This window comes from Peromyscus maniculatus, chromosome 1 (genome assembly GCF_049852395.1).
Source record: "Peromyscus maniculatus bairdii isolate BWxNUB_F1_BW_parent chromosome 1, HU_Pman_BW_mat_3.1, whole genome shotgun sequence".
NCBI classification, from domain to species: domain Eukaryota; kingdom Metazoa; phylum Chordata; class Mammalia; order Rodentia; family Cricetidae; genus Peromyscus; species Peromyscus maniculatus.
Window position 1 is genome coordinate 167,811,548 of NC_134852.1, and position 24,858 is coordinate 167,836,405.

At 42.8% G+C, this 24,858-nt stretch overlaps 1 protein-coding gene across 4 annotated transcripts in view; it reads right to left on the reverse strand.

The window, feature by feature from the left end:
• Positions 1 to 1,402: 1,402 nt before the first annotated feature.
• Cep78 (centrosomal protein 78) overlaps positions 1,403 to 24,858 on the reverse strand; it is a 32,608-nt gene continuing 9,152 nt past the window's right edge. For 2 of the 4 annotated variants that reach the window (XM_016006760.3, XM_042261386.2), the window contains exons 6-16: positions 24,021 to 24,134; positions 22,396 to 22,460; positions 21,960 to 22,071; positions 17,063 to 17,201; positions 16,663 to 16,708; positions 13,994 to 14,122; positions 6,859 to 6,936; positions 4,577 to 4,743; positions 3,205 to 3,373; positions 2,736 to 2,783; positions 1,403 to 2,008 (exon numbers count right to left, since the gene is read on the reverse strand). In XM_016006760.3, the coding sequence (XP_015862246.1) occupies positions 1,463 to 2,008; positions 2,736 to 2,783; positions 3,205 to 3,373; positions 4,577 to 4,743; positions 6,859 to 6,936; positions 13,994 to 14,122; positions 16,663 to 16,708; positions 17,063 to 17,201; positions 21,960 to 22,071; positions 22,396 to 22,460; positions 24,021 to 24,134 (1,613 nt within the window). In that variant the 3' untranslated portion in view covers positions 1,403 to 1,462. The remainder of the gene's footprint in view (positions 2,009 to 2,735; positions 2,784 to 3,204; positions 3,374 to 4,576; positions 4,744 to 6,858; positions 6,937 to 13,993; positions 14,123 to 16,662; positions 16,709 to 17,062; positions 17,202 to 21,959; positions 22,072 to 22,395; positions 22,461 to 24,020; positions 24,135 to 24,858) is intronic. The other 2 variants (XM_006970136.4, XM_042261398.2) reach the window with 1 other exon arrangement.

A 24,858-nucleotide genomic window follows, 5' to 3' on the forward strand; every position in this document is an offset into this window, starting at 1 on the left:
ATCCGCTTGTGTCTCCCCTTCTGCTGAATGAAGGGCTACAGTTTTTCCCATCTCTGTGATACTCAGTCCATGATTAACGAACTCACAGCCTCCTTAACAATCAGGCAGGGCTGTCTACAAGAGAACCTAACGACCCCGGCTTTTCTCACATCTCACCTCCCACCTCAGTCTAGCTGGAGGAAAGGATTTATCTGTGTTTTGCCAGGCAGGGATAATTAGCCTAGAAGGAAGTTCATGCTCCTCCACCCTCTCTCTGCCCAGATGCAGTAAGGGACAGATGTGCCTCTGATAACCTTGCTCTTGCACTGTTAGTGCAAGATGGCTTTTCTTTGGCATCTTCCTTGAGCTATCTTGCTCCTAAGTTGGAAACAGGATAATTACATGATTTAGAACACTGGATCCAATCCAAATTTCACCTGTACCACCTATTTCTATGTTGCTGGAGGATGAGACAAGAAGCAGGAACCTGTTTTTGGCTTTGTTTAGAATTGGTTATTAAATATTCTCAGGTTTAAGGTGGAAACTCGAGCCGTTGGGCGCCATTTGTAGCTGGAGGGCTTCTCTCCAGGTTCCCCAAGCCCCGCAGTCCCACAATCCACTTATAAAATAATCACTCAGACGCTTATATCACTTATAAACTGTATGGCCGTGGCAGGCTTCTTGCTAACTGTTCTTTTACCTTAAATTAACCCATTTCTATAAATCTATACCTTGCCACGTGGCTGGTGGCTTACCAGCGTCTTCACATGCTGCTTGTCCTGGCGGTGGCTGCAGTGTCTCTCCCCTCAGCCTTCCGCTTCCCAGAATTCTCCTCTCTCCTTGTCCCACCTACTTCCTGCCTGGCAACCTATTTCTTGCCTGGTCACTGGCCATCAGTGTTTTATTTATATAGAATGATATCCACAGCATTTCTAAGCTGTTACAACCTTGGGCCGTTCATATACTGTTTCCTCAAATTCATTTATAAAATGGCCTAGTAAATCCTTACTAAGGCTGTTGCTAACTTAACGATAGTTAAGGACCTAGAAAGATGTCAGATGCACGGAATTAGGATATGCCAAGCAGGTTCCGGCCAGGTGACTCCTCCTCCTCCTCCACTTGACCAAATGTTGCAGCCATTGAGTTAATGCAGTCCGTCCATGTATCTTCTCCCCACCCCCACTTTAATGTTTTTCCTCTTCCACACACAGTAGCAGTTCCCATGAGGGTAAAACCTTATTTGCTGGAAGCCACTATACCAGAAAGTGACTTGTAAATTAGGCCTTCCATAAATGTTAGGCCTTCCATAAATACGTGTCAAATGAATTGTGTGAGTGAAAAGAAAAAATATGGTTCTTAAATAACAGTATAAATTGCCTTATAGTGTTTCCAGACCTGTATTTTAAGATATCACACACTATAATAAAAACATAAGAAAATTTATTAAAATTTGAAGGCAAAATCATAATTTCAAAGGTTAGACCTATGTCAGGTGTGCTGATGAATGGATGTTTTCCTGACATTCAAAATCAGACCCAAGAGTATCACTTTCAGAATGTTCTAGAGGATTGGGTTTACTTTTGATTGTCTTGGATGAGACAGTCATTATTCTGTTTTCTTTCTTGACAGAAATGTGGTTTTTCAAAGATTCGCTTTTAATTGGCTCATTAAGCAAAGACCTTTTGTCCCCAGTGCCTTTGCTTTTTGAGTTCACAGGAGAGTCGGGGTCGGAAAGGAGGTCTTTCCCGGAGTGTTTCTCAGAGGAGAGCCTTCTGGAGTATTCGCTCGTCGTGCTCCCTTTCTCTGAAGATCTGCTGTGTTTGGAAGACACCACTTCCTCCCTCTGACTCCCACTTCCAGAAATGCCATCTGCTGAAGGAGAGGCTGTTCTGGCCGGGAGTCCTGCGGCAGACCCCTCCTGCCGCTCAGGGTTGGCTCTGGAAGCTACCAGTGCTGCTGGTGTAGAAAGGGGAACTTGGAAGGTGTCGAGAGGCAAAGGAATCCTAGCATCACTCCTAATCTTCTGAAACTACAAGGAAAACAAAGCTTCAGTGAACAAAGCCAGCCACTAAAGAGCTCCACACTTCACCGTAACTGATTCTTTCACATTTACTTCCAGTGTCTTTAGTTAGGGCTGTCTGTGTGTAATGTGTACATGGCTGGCGAGGCCAGAGGAGGGCACAGGGTCCCCTGGAGCCATAACTACAGGTGGCTGTGAGCCACCCAACATGGGTGCCAGCGACTCTACTCAAGTCCTGTGGAGGAACAGTTAGCTCTCGAACGTAAGCCAGGCCAACTCTCCGGCCCTGTAATTGTGATCTTAGTAAGCAGCCAGTTCACCACTCACAAGACTTTAGGCTCGTTCATTTTCCTAATTATACAATGCCAGTGACTGGCAACTCCAAATTTAGTTATTTGTATATCCAAAGTAAGCTGTACAGTATTTTTACAGTTTTGTGTTTTATATTATTGTCTTCCTTTTTCACATTACAAAACAAAGTCAAACCATTTCTAAGGAACCTAGTCCCTAGCCTCTCTGCTTATGTGAGAAGTATCCCATGTGTGACATGACCGAGTTCTCAAGCCAGCAGCTCCTCAGTCTTAGATTGGCTGCTGGGAGAAGGGCTCTTGGTGAGCCTCGGGGGGTTCTGTGACAGGCAGCCCACCTCATCCAGTAAGCGGGTGACTATGAGATACTGCTTGCTAAGTCTGTCTAGATTACTTGGCTTACAAGCTCTCTGCATCAGTCCTGGTACCTTCATCAGTGTCCCTTCATTGTAAGCTGACTGCATACAGATAGAGACCTAGACGAGACATGAATACAACAGACATTTACAAAACTTTCAATTCCCATTATCTCTTTACTCTTTCACTTCTTTCTTTATTGAAGATAATTTTTTAAGTATAAATTATCAAAAACCTTCCAGCTTTGTCTTTTTTTCTTCTTTTTTTTGAGATAGGTCTCATTATATAGCCTTGGCTGGTCTGAACTCCCTAGGTAGACCAGGCTGGCCTCAAACTCAGGATACCTGCCTGTTCCTGCCTCCCAAGGGCTGGGATGAAAAGCATGCGCCACCATACCCGGCCCCGTTTTCTTATTGACAATGATGCAGTTTCAGGAAATGGGCACAAACTTTACTCTGCCAGGGTTAGACTAACACTACTTTCCCTGACCTGGGGAACTCTTGCTAGTGACTTGCACCAAGGTCTCTCGGGTCCACTTACTTGGATGTTCTGCATCTGTCCTATAGCCGTCTGTTTCGGATCTAGTTTTTCTTCCTCGAGGGCTCGCTGTTCTTCCACAGGTGCACTAATGGTGGAATTCATCTGAGGACGACCTAGCAAGTGGAAATCTGACTGATCTATACCAGCCATAGAGGCAAGCTGCCCAAGCCTGGAGAGAGGAAGAAAGGAGGAAAAGGCAATCACTTGGCAACAACTTAAATTCACCCACACCTACAAGCATGAAAGACATGGATAAATGAACACCAAGATTTAAATCTGAGAAGCTCACGTCAGACAACAGCCCCGTGCGACTGCCGCCCAGGACTCATGCTGAGACCACTGGGTCAGACCATCCAAGCCTTCCAGCGCCCCTGTTCACCTCAATAATTCATTAGATCTTCCATAGCAACCATCGCTCCTTCATTTTAAATACTGTTTCAACAGCTTCAACCTCTACCACCTCCACGTATCTGACCCTCTTTTCTAGGCTTCATTCTTTTCTAATGTCAGCCTGTCCCTAAAACACTGTTCCATCAACTACCTTCAGCTCTCCCTTTTACTATCTTTTTGATTTGATTTTGAGATTCATGAAGAATAAGCTACACTCAAAATTTTAACACCGTTAAGGGTTACTTTGAACTCCTGACCCCCATCCTCCACCACCAGGTGCCGAACAGAGGTGTGCGCCACACCTGACTAGCATCTTCTTTTGACCTACTAGTCTCAGGTGAGAACCACTGACCTAGTCTTGTGTCTCCAGCACCCTGGAGATTAACCACCATCCTAAAGCCTACGGACAAGAAGAACCTGACTCCAACTTATTTAACAAGCAAAATGAATAAAAAGCAAGAAAGCTCCTATTATTCTAATTATTTTCAATAAAAATCCTTAACTTAGTCCTTCTTTTTTGTAACACACCAAGGGGTATATTTACAACAGATAAAACTACACAATTCATATGCCCAAAGACATTAATTTAGTCTTCACCAAGACCAATTACTCTTTACTACCTTTTAATGATGAGTTTTCTAATGAGATAGGTTTACCATTTTGCAATTCTTTTAAAAGGCATTCTCACCAGGCGGTGGTGGCGCACGCCTTTAATCCCAGCACTCGGGGAGGCAGAGGCTGACGGATCTCTGTGAGTTCAAGGCCAGTCTGGTCTACAAAGTGAGTTCCAGAAAAGGCGCAAAGCTACACAGAGAAACCCTGTCTCAAAAAACCAAAAAAAAAAGGCATTCTCCATTAAAAAAAAAAAACTTCTTGCTGATAATCACATATTAATACATCTCATGGAAGCTAAGAAGTGTTGAGTTCCTCAGCAAGCTACAATAAAGACACTGAAGAGAGAATGCCCACCCTACAGATATACCCAGCATCTTTAAGGAGGTCCAGGAAAGCGTGAAACTTCTGAAAAGAATTCTCAATGCTGCCCAAGACGCCTTCATCGTCCAGGATCATGTTTGTCAACGATTGTGCATGAAGAGCTTCAGACAAGGAGAAATTTATATTTCTTAGCTGAGCATTTTCATGTTCCAGCTACAAAACAAGGTTGAGAATGTAGTGTAATTTCAATCTAAAGAAAACTTTTCAACACCTAAACTAAAATATTTAAAAATGTAACTAATTTATAATTAATCTAACCCTCAATCAATGAAGAATAATCTTCCACCTGAAGACATTTGTTGAAATTTCCTATATAACAAGTAGATAAAAATAAAGTTACTGTCTTACTAATGATTTTCCATACATCATCATATCCCTGTTTAAATTCATACTGAATCATTGTGTATCAGAGAATCAGCTACCTAAGGTTCACTTTTTATTTGAAAATACAACAGCAGACCAAACAAAATTATGATCCTACTATAATTAGTCCATTATGGATTAATTTTAACAAGCTGCGGTGGTTTGAAAGAAAATGGCCCCCAAAGAAAGTGGCACTATTAGGAGGTGCAGCCTTGTTGGAGGAAGTGTGTCACTGTGGGGCGGACTTTGAGGTCTCCTAGGCTCAAGCTACACCCAAGTGTCACAGTTGCTTCCTGTTGCCTGGGGAATCAAGATGTAGACCTCTCAGTTCCTTCTCCAGCACCATGTCTGCCTGCGTGCTGCTATGCTTCTCACCATGATGATAATGGACTAAACCTCTGAAACTGTAAGCCAGCCCCAATTTAACGTTTTCCTTATAAGAGTTGCCGTGGTCATGGTGTCTCTTCACAGCAATAGAAACTAAGACACAAGCCAAACAATTTTTCTACATGTATGTCTATGTGTTCACACATGGGCATGTGCATGGGCCACAATATGCACGTGGAAGTCAAGAGGACAGCTCTTGAGAGTCAGTTCTCTCCTTCCATCATGTAGGTTGCTGGGCTCGGCAGCAAGTGCCTTTACCCACTGAGCCATCTTGCCGGCCCCCAGGTTTATTTATTGTGTTTATGTTAAAGTCTTTAACTGCACAGCTACACTCTCCACTTTCTTGAGCAATTCTCTGTGGCTTCTTGCTCTCTTCATCTGCTCATATAACATCACATCAAATCTAACCCTGGTATTTCTCAGAAAGGCAAAATGTTCTCAATGTATTTTTGCCTTCTATAACGCAGTGCTCAATACTTAATGAATGGACACACATGTCTTTAAATACAATACACATGTTTTTGTTTTTGTTTTTTTTTTTTTTTTTTTTTTTTTTTTTTTTTTTTTTTTTTTTTTTTTTTTTTTTTTTCTCTTTTTTTTTTTTTTTTTTTTAACATTTATTTATTTATTATGTATACAGCATGTATGACTGCAGGCCAGAAAAGGGCACCAGATCTCGTTATAGATGGTTGTGAGCCACCATGTGGTTGCTGGGAATTGAACTCAGGACCTCTGGAAGAGCAGTCAGTGCTCTTAACCTCTGAGCCATCTCTCCAGCCCTTGTTTTTGTTTTTTGTTTTGGTTGTTTTGTTTTTTGTTTTGTTTTGTTTTTTTGAGCTGAGAATCGAACCCAGGGCCTTGTGCTTGCTAGGCAAGCGCTCTACCACTGAGCTAAATCCCCAACCCATAATACACATGTTTTGAAGAGTCTTCCTTACATTCACTTTGTAGGGAAAAGAAAACTACTTGTAAAACTTGTTAGTTTAATGCAAATTAGTCTAACTGTGTAGATCAGTGCTCACGGTATAGACTTTTATCTCCCAAGGCACTCTTAGGAGCTTTTCATTATCTTAGACTTCTAATTTTTATTTGTCTTTTAAAAGAAACAAACAACTAACCAAGTCTGGCCAGGTATAACCCCCTAGCCTTAGCCTTCCACGTACCAGCCCTATAGCCATGTACCACAATGCCCATCCTCCTGAGACTTTTTAGATCATTTGCTTTCCTAATTCACTGTAAGAAGACAGCCTTACCAACACTTTTGTTATACACACAGTATAAGCCTAATGAATACATTTCATATGTGGCAGTCAAAAGCCTGGGGGAGGGGCAAGCTACTTCTTACATTTTTTGGAATATAATCACATAACACTAAATGGATGTAAGGTTAAAACGATGCGACTCAGCTCACAAATGCTTTATCATTTTGAAGTATTTTAAAGTTTATTAACTATAGAACTTGAAACCAAAACAAAACCAACAAATAACTCTGAAAATAGGAGAAAAAGACGTACTGACCTCACTGACTCGCCTGTCAGCCTTAAGCCGGCTCACTCTTTCCTCCTTTAACTGCACTAGGCATTCCTCCAGTTTCTCCTAGTAGGAAGAAATGGAGCAGACATGGCAGTTAAGGTACACGCTGATCCCTCGACACTCCCAGCTGCATGGTCCACAAAGAACTGAGGCGAAGACCCAGAAGTGACCTCAGACTGCAGGATGACATATGTCCCTACTTGTACACACACCAGCTAGTGCAGCTGATTACTAAAATGTATCAAATTAGCACATTACAGATTCCCTTAAATCCCACTCAACTTGAGCTGCAGTGCTTACCATAAAAAGCAGAGGCATATAACAGAGTTAGTGAGCCACCAGTAAGAAATTAAAGCCATGAAGGGGAATTCTTTCTTACTTATGGGTTTCTGAGTTCCTCATAATAGAAAACTCAATAACATTCTTTTTTTTATTTATTTTTTTGTTTTTCAAGACAGGGTTTCTCTGTGTAGCTCTGGCTGTTCTGGAACTCACTGTGTAGACCAGACTGGCCTCACAGAGATCCACCTGCCTCTGCCTCCCCAGTACTGGTATTAAAGGTATGTGACACCACCACCCGGCTCTATAACATTCTTAACATACCTGAATCTTGTAACTGCAACAAAAACCCATACTTAAAATGTAGACACTTTTAAAGCACTTTATTGTAAGCCAAACATTATTCTCAGTTCTCTAGGTACTAAATAACTTAAGCATCAGCATCCTTCCATCCTGAAACAGACCCTAAGACTCCCTACTGCTGGAGTAGCTCCCTAATGCCAACACTAATGCGGGAGCTGCTGTGAGGGACTATGATTAAGGCCTTCACAGCAAGTGACCTTGGGATGGGAGGGGGGGGTATGACATCATTAGGGAACCTATTAAAAGGCTCTTCATGAGAAAGATTTTTAGTACAAAAGGAGTTAAGACACCAGAGAAGTTCTCCTTACAATCTCTGAAGAGGAGATGTCCCATAGAAGATAAAGGGTCCCCTGCCTGACAAGCAGCAGGGAAAAAGCCCTGAAGGGTCGAATTACACCAATACCAGCATGCCTGGAAGAGGACTCCTTGCCAGCCCTGCCGGATGGTTAAGAGTCTGGCCCACATTGTTGTTTCGGTTTTGTGACCTGTCTGGACTTTTACTTTAGAAGTGTGAGCTTTCAAATGAGTGATATATTAAACCATCAAATTTGTAGCAACAAATTATTCAGCTTCTAGGCTTAGGAATAAAATAGGCTTAACTACTATTGTCATAAACTACTATATTTTAGTACTTGGTTGTATAATATAAACAAAATGTGTATTTATTAAAACATCACAGTAGCCGGGCGGTGGTGGCGCACGCCTTTAATCCCAGCACTCGGGAGGCAGAGCCAGGCGGATCTCTGTGAGTTCGAGGCCAGCCTGGTCTACCAAGTGAGTTCCAGGAAAGGCGCAAAGCTACACAGAGAAACCCTGTCTCGAAAAACCAAAAAAAAAAAAAAAAAAAAAAAAAAAAAAAAACATCACAGTATATTTTATTTAGTTAGTTCTTTTGAGACATGGTCTCACTATATAGGCCAGGGTGGACTTACTCATGGATCCCCCGGTCTTAGCCTCACAAGTACTGTGATTACAGGTATAGACCCCACACGTGGCTCTATATTTGTATGTGTGAATGCACACACATGAAAGTACACATGTGTGAGAATGCATGAGGAGGCCAGAGGTTGGGAACTGCCCTTCGTTGCTCTACCGTATTCCTTGTGGCAGGGTTTCTTAATCAAATGTGGAGCTCACAAACACAGGCAGTCCTGCCCATCAGCTTGCTCTGGGGAGTCCATCTCCGCATTCCGAGGCTGGAATTACAGCTGGGCCACCACACACACATGACATTTATGTGGTTTCTGGGACCCAAACTCCAGTCCTTAAGCCTCACGGCAGGTGCTTTAAACATCAAGTCCTCTCTCCAGCCGGTGGGTTTATATTTCAGAGGCTTCTAAACATTTACTTAAACACAGAATTTTAACTTAAAAGTTTAGTCTGGACCACTGAGACGGCTCGGTAGCTAAATTTCTAGCACCCACGTGGCAGCTCACAACTGTAACTCAGTTCCGGGGGATCTGATGCCCTTTTCTGGCCTTGTTGGGTACTAGACATACATGTGGCACACATATACACACAAATGCAAAACATTCATACACATAAAATAAAAAAATCTTTTAAAAAGTAATGTTACATTTTAAGGAAAACAGAAATATAAAATATGAGTGTGTGTACACAGCTGTTTTCCTTTCAACAAATTGTTTTAAGACAGTTCCCCAATGGAAAATTGAGTACTTTTACATTCAGAATATAAATTCTGAATACTACTAAATGCTTTAATAATGTCAAATCTTTTTCTCCTTAAAGCCTGATCTTTTAAAATCTTTTACTATGCATGTGTGCGGGAGTGGGGGGAGGGGTGGGTGGATTTCTGCATGTGTGTGTGTGGGGGGGGTGGATTTCTGCATGTGTGTCCAGTGAACGCAGAGGGCAGAAGAACACACTGGACACTGGGACCCAGGAATTGGCATCAGAGGTGGTTGGGAGCCACCCGACAAGGGAGACAGGAACTGAACTCAAGTCCTCTGTAAGAGCAGGACATGCTCTGAACTTCTGAGCCCTCTCTCCACAGACAGACAAGCCGTGTGTGTGTGTGTGTGTGTGTGTGTGTGTGTGTGTGTGTGTGTGTGTGTGTGTGTGTGTGTGTGTGTGTGTCTGTGTGTGTGTGTGTCTGTGTGTGTGTGTGTGAGAGAGAGAGACATGTGCCACAGTGCATACATGGAGGTCAGAAACAACTTCGCTTCCACCATGAGGGTCCTGGGACTGAACTCCTGGGACTGAACTGGGGTCCTGAGGCCCAGCAGGAGGCACCTCTGCCTGCTGAGCCATCTCACCAGCACAATCACGCCCTTTACTGCTAAACTAACCACGCTTTCATGGGAAAGGAGGAAAGACATTGCAAACACCTCTACTTATGAGTACATAATGGCTTTGACACAGCACAGCTGGAGAAAGGAAACAACACTTGGCCTTTGCTTTGCAAGCCACTATTGTCACTGGGCTTGCTCACAGGGCATGGGTGAGGGGTCAAAGGGCGTGAGAGACTGGTAACAGCAGAGCACGGCAGAGCTCCACCCACTCAGCCGCAGTCTCCACATCTCCGTGTCTGACTGGCTCTCCACAGCACAGCCAAGTGCGAGGACTCGAAACCGCTTCTCCCCCTAGTGGGGGGATCACACACAAGTCACATTTGTATAAAATGTTCCTTCTCTCCGCACTCTTCCTCAGATAGTGGCTCACTGTGTAGCTATGTCTGGCCTCTGTGGTGACATTTTATTTGTGCTCTAATAAATAAAGCTTGCTAGAGATCAGAGGGGAAAGCCAGCCATTATATTAAACAGAAGTCAGGCAATGGTAGCACACGCCTTTAATCCTATCACTTGGCAGACAGGGATCTGTCTGGATCTCTGTGAGTTCAAGGCCACACTGGGGGACAGAGCCAGGCATGGTGACACATGCCTTTAATCCCAGCACCAACCATAGAAGTGTGGAGGTCTGTACAGACAGACAGGAAGTGACAGAGCTCGGCAGGAAGAGGAAGTGATGTAGCTGGACTGAGAGCGTGAATAAGAGAACAGAACAGAAAGGCATATAGAGGCGTGGGTAGGTCTCTTTGGAAGCTGCAGAATTGGTGAGGGGAGGTTAGGTCAGGTTTTCACCCCTGTATCTGGCTCCTTGTTTTTTATTTAATATAACCATTTAGAAATTCGTCTATAGGCCTCAAACTCTCCATCCTCCTGCCTCAGCCTCCTGAGATTTACAGGTTTGCATCAAATAGACATTTTTAAGGCCCTGAAATACCTGTATCCCAACAGCTTTCTGATATTGTCCTAGGATTTGACACTGCTAACATCAACACAGCCTATCACTAAACTATGATACATCACATCTACTATGACTACTAGCTAACTTTCCCATGTAAGCTTCAAGATGTGTGAAGGAGAGAAACGGATTTTATTAAGCATTTATCTTATCATCTGTGCCTAGCACAAAGCAAGCAAGCAATAAATAAAGAATGAAGGAGCCTTGGCCACAGAAGATGTGTTTAAGAAAGTAGTTTTGCCGGGCGGCAGTGGCACATGCCTTTAATCCCAGCACTCAGGAGGCAGAGCCAGGCGGATCTCTGTGAGTTCGAGGCCAGCCTGGTCTACAGAGCGAGATCCAGGACAGGCACCAAAACTACACAGAGAAACCCTGTCTCAAAAGAATATAGTTTTCTTCAAATGAACAGGTGGAAACATGCTCTCTTCCTTCAATCTCCATTTCTTTGCTTATTAGTTAGTAGTTAAAGTTTGGTTTTTGATTATTTTTTCCTAAAAACTGAAGATTCTTTGGTACAAAGTCCTGGCCCATTAGCTGTAAGTCTGGGTCCTAATTTCCTCATCTATAGACTAGAGGTAAACACATGATGAGTAAGTGAATTAACACAGATACAAACTCAGAAGAGTGCCTGGAATATACAACTGATCAATGCAAAATGAAGGAACACGTGGACTCAATTAAGATAGACAAGGTTCTAATCAGTCTGTTCCCACTCACACATTCTGCACTCCAGGGCAGCCACACCTAAGGCAGGATTTTACCCATAAAATACTGATATGCCAAAATGTGCCTAGAACAGAGTCATCAGAGAATGCTTACCTAATGACCACCTAAGACAACTGCCAGAACCACCCTCAGACCATCAGGGGGCAGCTCCGACTTCGTCACATTTCTAACTGGACAGTGGAGAGGAGTTAGGTGCCCTCCAAGCCGCAGGCTGTCCCAGTGCTTACTCCAAGTGATGGCTCCCCATACTGTGATTGGCTCAGTTACGTTTCTCTCCCCCCACCTCCTTCCCCTCGTAGTTAAGTGTGAATCCCTTCTACTCTCTTTAGTGTGGGCTTACACGTTTGAGCTGGTTCTCAACATGAAGAAATGCTGAGAAGGTCCTCGATACACCTCGAGTGAGAAGCTGTCCAGCTGCAGTTCCTAACCTTGTCTTCCTCAGTGACCAGAGACACTTTTGACACATTATCTCCTGGCTGGGTCACAGCAGTAGAAAGCTGGCCTACAGCATGCATAAAGTGTGGTCTCTAGCATTTCAAATAAACAGAAGGGAAATACACAACTACCCCACAAAACCAACCACTCCCTCTCTTCACCCCCGGTGAAGGAAACCAGCACAACACACTGAAAACGACTCGGAAGGTTTGATGCCCAGGAACTTTTACTTCCCGCTGCATCTTAGTTAGCAAGAAGCCACCCAGGCACTAACTGCGGGCGCTGAATCACAAGATGACAAGTGTTCCCGAATGGTCCACACAGGTTCTCTCCCAAGAATCTATAGTTTTCTAAGGGATTACTTTGGTAATCTCTATGTAAGTATTGTGAATTTTAACTTAAGAAAATGAAGTTGTGGCAGTTATCATTGGGGCAGGTAACACTTTGGACTGAACCTAGGGCATTATGTGCTTGCCACCGAAGGGGTTTATGATTAAGCTATATCCCCTAGTTGGCTTTAAATTTTTCTAAATCAAATACTGATGGCTGCAATCATATAAAAAAAAAAAAATAGGTAACTGCCCTTCAACCATGCAATGACATTTTGAGAAGCTGCCATCCGAGAACTAGAAATCTGGGCCCTTACCACAACACACCTGCTGGACCTTGATTTTGAATGTCCTGGCTCTCAGAAATGTGAAAATATAACCTCTGCTGTTTTAAGCCAATGAATACAGAAGTAACAAATGGAGAGGCATTTCTAGATTTAGAAGTTCTATACTGAGGCCGCACCAGTTTTAGGCAGCCACTGTTGGGCTGGTGGTGTGGCTCAGTGGTATGTGTGCTGAACAGCATGAGGCTCTGAGTTCAACCCCAAGTCTCCAGTAGCTTCCCCTAACAACATGTGAGTGACAAAACGCACAAGGAAAGCCAAGAGCTTCCTAAAGACAAGGTGTCCTACAGCTTACTTCAAACCAGCAAATAACACAATACGCTTAAGCACAAAAATGTGCTATGGCAGTTAATTTTCCCTTCCGCCTACCCAAACAGAAAAATGGAAAGACATTAGATGCCGAGTTTTAAAGTGTAGTTTCTTAATTTTTTAATATTGTAAAAGGGGAATATCAGTAGCAAAAGTTTTTCCAAAGCTGGGTGTGGTGGCTGACATGGGAGGTTAGAAAAAGACCAGGAATCCAAAGCCAGCTTGAGCTACGTAAGACTCTATCTCAAAACAAAAGAACCTCTGTTCAACTTTACTTCTACTAAAAACAAAGTTATATCTCCCTATGATAAGAGAGCTCAGCTGGCCTTTAAAATAACAGCTCTGGGCTGAGGACACACATGCATAAGGACCTAAGTGTGGTCCTCAGAACATGGAAAAAGGCCGGGTGTACAGAGCACACTCACAGTCTCAGCACCCAGGAGGCAAGTGGGCAGATCTCTGGGGCTCCCTGACCAGGCAGCCCAGCTGAACTGGCAAATTCTGGGCCAGTGAAAGACTCTGTCTCAAAACCAAACAACAGAATCCTCAAACAACAAACCCAATGTGGATGACAAGTGAGGACAGACGCGCAGGCTGTCCTCTGGCCTCCACACCATGTATCCAAGTATGTATGCGTGTATGTACACTTACTTACACACACACACACACACACACACACACACACACACACACACACACATACACACACCACACACACACACACACACACACACACACGTACATACACACACACAGCACTGAATCAGCTGACTATATGACAGTACTCAATCTCCTTAAGTTTGTTTTATGATCACTAAAGTTCTCCTTACAGCTGGCATTCTGATTCTAAGAGGAGGAAAACAATGGTGCCATGTTTTTACGCTTATTTTGCGAAGTACACACACTTTCATCTCACCCTGTTCTTCTTCACCTGAGTAGAGTAAGAGTTAGAACAGAGGGGCAAACAGAATTCCAACGTGCTGCCGGGGCCTGTTTCACAATCACGCTTTCGCCAAGAAGCAATCACGATTTGAAACGGTCTTCTGAACCTTAAAAGGAACAGCTGTGTACCTGTAATGTTTCTTGTCTGATGCTGGTTTTCTGAGGTTCTTCGTGGACACTTTCTGAGGAATCCTCAACCTCATCAGTTTCCGAGGACGAAGGGCTCTCTACCGTCACAGTCACAGGAAAATCTGATTGCTTAAATAAAAAGGACATAACTTATTAATGCCATAAGCCAAACACTAAACACACAGAGGCCATCTAATGAAAGTGACCTGTCTGAATTATCTAGTTATTACCTATAAAAGGAATCGCACTGCTCCCTAGCCTAACAAAATAAGTAACAGAAAACTGCCCCAACTTTGTTTTTTCTTTTTGGTTTTTAGAGACGGAGTTCTCAGTGTAGCTCTGGCTGTCCTGGAACTTGCTCTGTAGACCTGGCTGGCTTTGAACTCAGAGATCTGTCTGCCTCTGCCTCTGCCTCCCTAGTGCTGGGACTAAAGGCGTGCGCCGCCGCCACCACCACCCAGCCACTAACTTATTCTTGCTATTATTACAGAATCTTTACTACATAAGGCTGATTACTGGTTGGCATTGTCCATATGTCTTTGCTAAATTCCTCCTAGATAAATCAAGTGAAGAGCCAGGATAAACACTTTCTTTCGGGTCAATTCTTGTACTGCAGATGATAAATTTACTCTCTAATGTGAGATATGAAGAATATGGAAGTATAATTTTTAGGAGAAAAAGAATGAACAGAATATAAAGCCAATAAGCTTCTCTGTAATAGATAAATGCTAGAATGGTTTTAAAATTAAGTCACATACATATACACAACCCACCAAACACCTCATCTTCCCTTCTCTGCGCCCCAAACTAGTGTAGAAACAGTATGATTCTCCTGTCAGCTTTGAGAAGGTTTCGCGCTAGCTAACAACTAATGTGATTAGAACCCCACTGAAAAGGTACAGACGGAGACAGTGGAGGGACAGCTCTGCAGGACACGCAAGCCTTCAGTGACAGCACGAGATGACGCCGGAACGGTTCGGTGTGTACAGCCTAGTGCTGACACCCGGGGTGGTACATTAGCCGTTCTCCTCCCTTCTTCGAGAATCTGTGACCTCCATGAACAGGAGGACGCAGCACTCTGACAGAAGTAGCCTGTTCCAGAACTGAGGCAGTGGACAGTGCTGAGAGCTACTGGCAAAATGGCTTTACCAGAGGCCATGGAGTACTCAGCAGGTAACAACTAGTGTTCAGCGTTAATAACTCTCTGACGGGGAGCCCCACCTGGCAAAGCCGTGGGGTCACTGACTGTAAATGATTGGTTGCTTCTCTCTGTCATGTTTTTCATATGCCACTACATTTCTTCCCTAATAACAGCAATGGTATTTTTCACACTGCTTGTGTGTTTATCTCATAGAAATAATCCATCTTTGGGCACACATACAGCTGTGGATGATCAGGAAGATGACTTCTGCTTAAGCTCTATAATTCTGATAGAAATAATACTAGGATATTTTTCATAATTGACATAGGAAAGTAACAGTATTCTCAGTCACAAAGACAGATAATTTTAGACTTCAGAATAAATTCAAAACATACTAGTTGCCCCTGCAAATAAAATACAAAAGGACAAGTTCCCAGGTGTTTATTGCTGAATCAAGGTCAGACATGAAGCAACTCTGGTAGACATACCCCCTGCAGTAATTGATTTTCTGCATATATCCCTACCACTCAAGGTTCAGCCAACTAAACTGTTTATTGATTAGGTCCTGGGTTTTATGTTACTTTCTGTCTGGGAATCCTGACCATTTAGAGCTATGATGGGGGAATGTCTTTCTGTATGCTGTGAAAAATGTTGTTCTGATTGGTTGATAAATAAAGCTATTTGTCCTATGGCAAGGCAGCTTAGAGGCAGGTGGAAAAATCCACATAAAAAGAGAAAGAGGAGCAGAGGAAATGCTGCCAGCTGCCACCATGAGAAGCAAGATGTAAAAGTACTGATAAGCCATGTGGCAAAGTATAGATTTATAGAAATGGATTAACTTAAGATATAAGAACTAGATAGCAAGAAGCCTGCCATGGCCATAGTTTAAATATAATAGTAGCCTGTGTGTGTTTATTTCAGTTCAAGTGGCCGCGTGACTGGCGGGTGAGAGAGGTTTGTCCTGACCACAGGCCAGGCAGAGCGACCTCCCTAGCCTGAGAGAAACTGTGTGGCTTATCATGTGTCATGAGAATGAATTGGACTTCGAAAATGTAACATATAATTGTCCAGAGTTTGGCTGATGAAGTGTGTGTGTGTGTGTGTGTGTGTGTGTGTGTGTGTGTGTGTGTGTGTGTGTTTGAGAGAGAGAGAGAGAGAGAGACAGAGACAGAGACAGAGACAGAGACACCGAAAGTGTGTAATGCATGCACATACCCAAAGCAACATTTCTGGAAAACTGCAACATTTTTGAGTGGTCATCCCCATTACAGTAAGAAACTGTGGTCAAACCTAATTGTGAGCACCAGCTTATATGTTCCCTGCAGAAATAGTATCTACAGATGGACCCACAAGGCCTCCCCCAGTGTGTGTCATATACATATAACTGGACCATGGCACTGGGACAGGAATCGGAAAGCTTTAAATACATTTATTTCAGGGAGGGAAATCTGTTTACAAAGCTCTATTCAGTGGACCCTGCACTTCTCCTACTCCAATCTCCCCTGTTAGAAATATGACCCATACGTACCTTCAGATGATTAGATACATCATGAGTTCTGTATAATGGAAAACCCCTAAAAGGATATCAACAAATAAGTTATAGTTTGATGTATACACACTACATGATTAAACTTATTTGCATTATGTACAGTACCCATATAGAACCAGAGTACTAAATACCTCAAAATAACCTATGGAAAAGCCTGAAGAGACTGAGCAGAATGCCTTGGTGGCAGGTTACGTAGACACAGCCGGTTCCCGGGGATTGGTGGATACCGTCTGTTTTGTCGTCTTTCCTTAGGGCACTCCTTGGCAGAGGCTATGCGTGAGTCATCCCTCCCCACTTACAAAATCAACAGGACTCCTTGTACCAGACGCTCCCGAGTGACAGCTGTCGGGACTGAGGCACAGGACAGAGAACACCTCACCTGCTTCTTTTTGCACGTTCTGCAGTGCGCCACGGCAGGAAACCAGACACGCCCGGCGGCGGCAGAGAGTCCGGAGCGTAGCCGTCGTTACTGGACCCCTGTTTTCTCCCGTTATTCACAGGTTTCTTTGTTGCTAACCCTATGTTCAAGGACGTGACAGAAGGAAATCAGGATGCACTAAAGGTCTACAGATTACCATTCGCACACTCCTAACACAACACAAATAACAACTGACTGTGAGGCCAAGGCTGGTACAGTGTGAGTGATTTATAAACTTTGCTTTTTAAAACAGGGTTTCCCTGTGTAGTTCAGGCTACACTTGAACTCACGACCCACCTGCCTGTGCCTTAAAAGTGTGTGGATTACAGGAATGCCTGCCAAAAAAAGGCTGAAAGTTACGTTACTGAGTGGATGTTGTCCTCGTTTCTACACATGAGTTTAGAGAACACACACACACACACACACACACACACACACACACACACACACAATATCAGATAAAAGAATGAAATGAGGGGCTTACCTTAAACTCAACACTAAGAGTTAAACATGAAATATCTGTAGCAGGTAAACCCATATATTGACACTTTATTAGAACAAATCATATATTAAAGTTCAAGTTTTTGTCTCTAATATCACTGAGAACAAATAACAAAGGTTTACTAAAACAGTTATATTTAATCTTATCCCTAGAGATCAAGAGTTCTAGACCAGTCTTAGTAAGACCCTATTTCAAAAAGAAAAAGAAATAAAAGTAAAATAAAACAGAAAGATCGTATATATTTATATCCCCCTGACCTGCTATACTGTGTAAGCTTAGCAGTGCTGAGATGTCATCTAAAATGAAGCATATGCAGTGGGTCATGCATTTCTTTTAAAGGTAATTTTAAAAACCACACCGACTCCTGAGTGTGTCCTGGGGCGTGCAGGTAGCCATCAGAGGACAACCTGCAGGGGCAGGAATCTCCTTCCACCATGTGGGTCCTGAGGCCTGAACTCAGGTCGCCAGGCTTGCTAACAACTGTCTTCACCCGCCGCCATCTCAGCGGCCCCAGATGGGGATTTCACAGAGTGTAACCCACGGGTAATCACCACGCAGTCCTGTGCCACTTTCTGCAAACGTTAGTGTAACTCATAAATTACAGGAACTCTGTTCAGTCTGTGCTACTGCGGTTTTCATTTTATTTTTTAAGACAAAGTCTCGTGTAGCCCAGGCTAACCTCAAATTTGCTGTGTAGCTGAAGATCCCCTCGACCTTCTGATTCTCCTGCCTCTACCTCCCAAGTGCTTCTATGTTTGTTTTTAAGTTAATTACCTTTACAGGACAAACATTCTGGTCTATGGCAGTATATGTGTATCATTTCTTTGATTTTTCAGAAAAATGTTAACCCATAATTTTAATTACAACTAACAAAGTTTGTATGTATCTTGTTAGCTGAAAAAAAAAAACTACAGTAAAAGTTCTTATCAACTTCTTGAACATGTACTCCCAACATAACTATGACACAATTAACATACAAGCTCTGTCCTCACCGAACTCTACACGGCAAGACACTGGTCGGCTGACCTCCATGTCTCCAGGTAACTGAGGCAGCGAGCAACAAAGCCAAGCAACAAAGCTCCTCTCACTCAGTGGCCTGTAAGTAAACTGCAGCCACAGCTCCACTCTCCCCGGGAACATGACGCAAATTCTTCCTCTTCCAATTGTCTCATGCCTGGCTACATGTCATTACCACAAACACAGAAATGCACACACTGCACACCCTTTTTACTGCACTTTAGAATATTGTATCAACTGAAATACTTTTAATACTTACTCACGAGACAAACTTTAGGTGCTAGCACGATACTCCAAATCCCCACTTACACACTCTATTTGACTGTTCTCAACTCAAAGCAGGCAGACAGTCTACACTTGCTCTCCCAACAGCAAGCACTCAGCCACGGTTCAGGACACTCATTACTATTTACTACAAATTAACTGCTTAATTCAAATATACTTCTTTTTTAAGACAGGGTCTCAGCTCTGACTGGCCTGGAACTCACTATGTAGACCAGGCTGGCCACAAACTCAGAGATTCACCTGCCTCTGCCTCCAGAATGCTAAGATTAAAGGTGTGCACCATCATAAACAGCCCACGTACATCTTCTAATAAAACAAGAAACTGCATTTCTATGGGTGTTTACAATGAGGTTTGTTTGCTTCTGCTCCATTAGAGGCACAAGAGGGGGAAATCCCATGCTTAGTAAAAGGGGAAATCATTTAAGACCAACAGTCTCTTAAGACCAACAGTCTCTTTACAAGTGAGAGATGGGCTTGGAGTCATACGCAGCACAGGACCAGGCAGAAGCTTGAGAACCAAAAAACTCCCACCAGTCAGATTTTAAAGTTATTTACTATTTAATTTTTCTCAATATTTCATCAACTTAAAACACCGACCCATTCCAAAAAAAAAAAAAAAAAAAAAAAAAAGCCGGGCGGTGGTGGCGCACGCCTTTAATCCCAGCACTCGGGAGGCAGAGCCAGGTGGATCTCTGTGAGTTCGAGGCCAGCCTGGGCTACCAAGTGAGTCCCAGGAAAGGCGCAAAGCTACACAGAGAAACCCTGTCTCGAAAAACCAAAAAAAAAAAAAAAAAAAAAAAAAAACACCGACCCATCACCTCAGTGAAACTCTTTGAGTGCATTAAAAAGCACAGCCCTGAATTGTAAGACCACAGTATAAAGGATGTCAGTCACATCTGGGTCATGGAGAACTTTATAGAAAACAATAGAAAGGAAAATACATTTTTTTCCAAGGATAACAGTCCTGGAGGTGCTTTTCAACTGTTCCACTGTTATGCTAATGTCTTTATGTAAAACCTGAACAAAAATCTTCAAACACATTTTTCTGCAACTGTATTAAATATGCATAAAATAAAAAAATCTCTACATTAACTACCTCTTTTTAAAAGATGTTTTTTTTGTTTGTTTGTTTTTTGGAAGTGGGTAACAGTAAACATAAAACCTATTTGTTGCTTCTATTGTAGGTTTTACCATAAAGACTCTGAAAATTCAAGAGCATTTAAAAAAAAAAAAAAAAAAAGCCCCTTTCTTACTAGACCTGGATTCGTTCCCACTGTCATTCTTTCTTATCACATTAGGTGTGCTAAAGGTAACATGTTGCTGGAGTGTAGCTCAGCTGCTACAGTGTTTGCCCAGCATGTAAGAGCCTCTAAGTTACTTCCTTATTCATCACCACCTAAGATAGCATGGTGGAGTATGCATGTAACCCCAGCACTCAGGCCACCCATGGCTACACAGTGAATTCAAAACTATCCTGGGCCAAGACAAGACAAAGTGTTTTAGAAGATAAGTTACCGCCATGATTATGCCTATAACTCCAGCACTCAGGAGGCAAAGACCAGAGATCAGAAAGTCATTGCAAATTCAAAGCCAGTCAGAGGAAGACCCTGTCTCAAAAAAATATTACGGACTTTTTAGAAATACAAAAATATCAGAGCCAAATTACATAAAAGATATACATTTAGAAGAACCTGAAGTTTATGCTATAGACATTAGTTTTCATCAGGTTTTCTCAATTATTATATATATATATATATGAGTGTATGTGAAGGTGTGTGTGGGGTGGGGTGGGGTGTTCAGAATAACTTGTAGGAGCTGGTTCTCTACTTCCACCTCGTGGGTTCTAGGATGGAATGCAGGTTGTTCTGCCTGAGGGAAGCGCCCTTACCTATGTGCCAGCAAGAACCTTTCAATTTGTACTCAATTACAAAACTAATAGAAGGCTTGAAGTTTAGATTAACTAATACTTACAAGTTTATGTATATATATAACACACACTAGAGACTTGTGCTGGCTAGTTTTATGTCAACTCAGCACAAGCCAGAGTCATTTGGGAAGAGGAAACATCAACTGAGAAAATGCCTCACAAGAATGGCCTGTGGGCCATTTTCTTAATTAATGATTGATGCAGTTCTGGGCAGGTGGTCCTGGGGCATCTAAGGAAGCAGGCTGAGCAAGCCACGAGGAGCAAGCCTGTATGCAGCATGCCCCCATGGCCTCTGCCATCAGCTCCTGCCTCCATGTTCCTGTCCTGACTTCCCTGGATGATGTGATGTTGTAGTGTAAACTGAAATAAACCCTTCCCTCCCCACGCTGCTTTTGGTCATGGCATTTGGTCACACAATAGAAACCCTAATGAAGACAAAAATGTTTTTCTAGCTGGGCATGGGGATGTTTACCTGCAACCCAACTACTCAGGACTTTGAGACAAGAGATCACAAGCCCCAGGGCAGTCTGGGAAACACAGCAAGAACACATTTAAAAAACAGCAAGCCTTCCTAAAGTGTTCCAGCGGAAACTTGTCTTCAACATTGCTTTACATTAAGGTTTTTACATCACTTAAATGTGTTATCTGATTCAGTCATTTAAAAAAAAAAAAAAATCAACCTGTGGATGTGGCTCAGTGATAGAGAACTTGCCTCCCATGCATGGGGTCCTGGGTTCTATCCCCAGCAACTGTTTGCTAAACCTGCATCAAAGGGCATTCTAAATCTCAACTGTGCATCATGAAAAATAATCACCACTCAGGAAACAGCCAAGATGATGAATAGTAAAAACAAAAAACAAAACAAACAAACAAAAAAACAGTAACGGTAGTTAGTTTAAAAAAAAAAAGAAAAAGAAAAGCAGAAATCCTTCCAAATGGCTCATTTAATATTTCTACATGCCATGAATTTTCATAACCTAGATTAGAATAACTATAGTTTAGGCCTCAGAATATGCTGTAATCAACATTGGTTATTACCTAAGAGATGAGACTTGGATATTATGTCCTAAAAACATGCTAGGTATAAGTTTTGGTGCCACTAAAAAGCCAAGACGACAGTCAGTTACCAATTCTAATGGTAGCCTTTCCTTTCCGACTGTTTCCAAGGACAATCGTTCTCTTTTTCTGCTTAGCAGTTCTCGACGGCTCCTTCACTGATGGGGACGTTATCCACTGGTACTGGAAGAGAGAGCCAGGGGACATCAGCTATGGGTCACAAGAGGACCCCACTTCAACTGAGCATGAGGAAGATATTTTACACGAATAAAGCTTTGCAATTTACAGTTCTCAGATCCCAAATGAAATAATGATACAATATTTAAAAACAAACAGAGAAAAGTCCCCTGATTTGGGGGCAGCTGTGCTCATCCCTACAGCACCAATGTGCCATAGCCATTGGGTTTTACGTCAGATAGCAGAAAAGGATCTTGACAGTTTTACTAAAAGCATAAGAAAACTGCAATTACAGAGACATTCTTTTTGTAGGACTGAAACAAGTTATACCTCTGACTTGGCACTCCTTCCATTCTGGAGAACTTTTTTGATAACGGCTTTCATCACAGAATGGTCTAAAGTAAAAGAAAAGTGGGACTGTTAGGTGTTTTCCAGGGACTGACCACTCCCACTTATAACAGAATCCACTGACCACTGCTTTTCCCATAAAACTGAAGCACAGACTCATCTCTGCTTCTGAGCGCTCCTCCTCCTCCTCACAAACTCAGTTAACTGTAACGCTTTGCCTACATCCACCAGCACTTTAGGTCTGAAGTGGCTTTGGAAACCTCTGCACAGAAAACCAAAGGCTGCACCAAATGACAACTAATATAGCCAAACCAAAGTCATGATATGGCCTCAACGATGCTCCTCTCCAGCTTCCCTTTCTCAGTAAACGGCACCAGCATCTTGTCTAGGGCATCTGAAAACAACTACTTCCTCCACAGCCAACATCTAATCTGCCTGCAAATCTTCTTACTCCCTGTTTCAACCTTCTGGCATCCTCTAGCCTTCCACCATGACCTAAGCCACAGTCCCCTCTGGCTCGGACTTCTAGGCCAGCCCGTAACTAGTCCCCATCTCTTCTCCCTGGCCCCACTACTATCCTCCCCAGCATGGTCACCCGACTGAAACACTCCTCAGATCATGCCTTTCCTACCTCCACTTTGTAGAGGTGGGCGCTGTCAGCTCACCAAGAACAGCCACACCCTTACCCTGACATTGAAGACCTTACACTATCAAGTCCCTGGCCCTGTTTGACCACACAGTGCATCAGCTTCTCCCACAGGTTTTCTTTTTCTTAGAGATTCATTTATTAATTTATTTGAATGTTTGTCTGTCTGCTTGCTTGTTTGGGCACCAAGTGCATGCAGTGGCCATGGAGGCCAGAAGGGGGCACTGGATCCCTTGGAACTGCAGTCCCAGGGGGTTATGAGCAGTTGGCGTGGGAGCTGGGGACCAAACCTGGGTCATCTGCAACCACAGGAAGTGCTTTAACTACTGAGCCATCCCTCCAGCCCCAGCCTCCCTTCCTCAAGTACTCCATCCATCCTGCCATCCTGGACCTATACGCCAACTGCTTCCATGTTCCGCAATGCACCTCCCTCAGAACATCCACAGCACTCTTCTCTTCACTCAGTTTTCCACTTACGTGTGAGTTCTCCAGCTGAGTTCCCCATCTGTCTTCTTAAATTATCTTTGCACTTCCTACTATTTGAGATTCCTTATCTACTTATACATTTACATTTAAACCCCCTTACCGATGGAGAGCAAGACTCTGTCTAGCTGGTACACGGTAAAATGCTTAATATCTGAACCAGTGTTTTGACACATACGAGATCTAAAATTTCTCTACAAATTAGCAAACAAATGAAATGTTCTTTCCAAGAATTCAGAGATTCAGGGGGACGTGAGGAAGAGTGCCCTTGATAGAATCAGTCTTATTATCAGGGCTCACTTAGAATAAGTAGCCACCAGAATGATTCATTTCCAAGTATAAATCATTTAAAGCAATGCATTATCTGATAAAAGCACAAAATTACAAAACGAGAAAATAAACATTAAGTTTTAAAATTTTTCAATACACAAATTCACTGTTATGCCATTTGTTAATTAATTTTAAAGAGATGACATACTGATAAGTGGATTTTTTCTTATATCCAGAACGACCAGGGTTCTGTTGGTCTCGAGGGCCTCCAATAAAGCCTTGGCTCCTTCACTGGTGAGGCCACACTGCTGCAGGTCAAGCGCTGTTGACGAAAGACAACAAGTCACTTGCTGACTCCACACAGTTTAACACACAGACAGTTCTCATTCATGCTTAGGACATTCCTGAACAAGACTAGTCACAGCAGTGTTTAAATCTTGGGTCTTAAAAAAAAAAAAAGGAAATCAGAAAAGCATATGAAACCATACAATAAAAAAAACCTCTTCTATGATGTGTTACAGAGACCTTACCCCAGCCCCAAGCTAATAATAATAATAATAATAATAATAATAAAATAACTTCCCACTATAGGAGAGAAAGTATCACACAATGAGTATCATTTCATGATTAACAAGGATGTTCATGGCAGTGTAAACACTACACTTAATTCTTGGACTCATAATCCTGAATTCCAAAGGAATCTCAGAAAACTACACTTTAAGAAAGAGAAGGGCTGGAGAGGTGGCTAAAAGTACTGCTGCTCTTCCAGAGGACCTAGGTTCCATTCCCAACACCCACATGGCAGCTCACAACTGTCTGCAATTCCACTCCCAGGAGATCCAGTGCTCTTTTCTGGCCTCTGTGGGCAGTAGGTATGACTGTGGTATACAGACATGCATACAGACAAAACACCACATCAATAAATAAAAAAGAGTTCCTGCCCTGACTTCCTTTATGAAGGACTGCAAGCTATAAGGTGAAAAAAACAAAACCTTTCTTTCCCAAGTTGTTTTGGTAAGTGTGCTAGTTTGACTAAGAATGGCCCT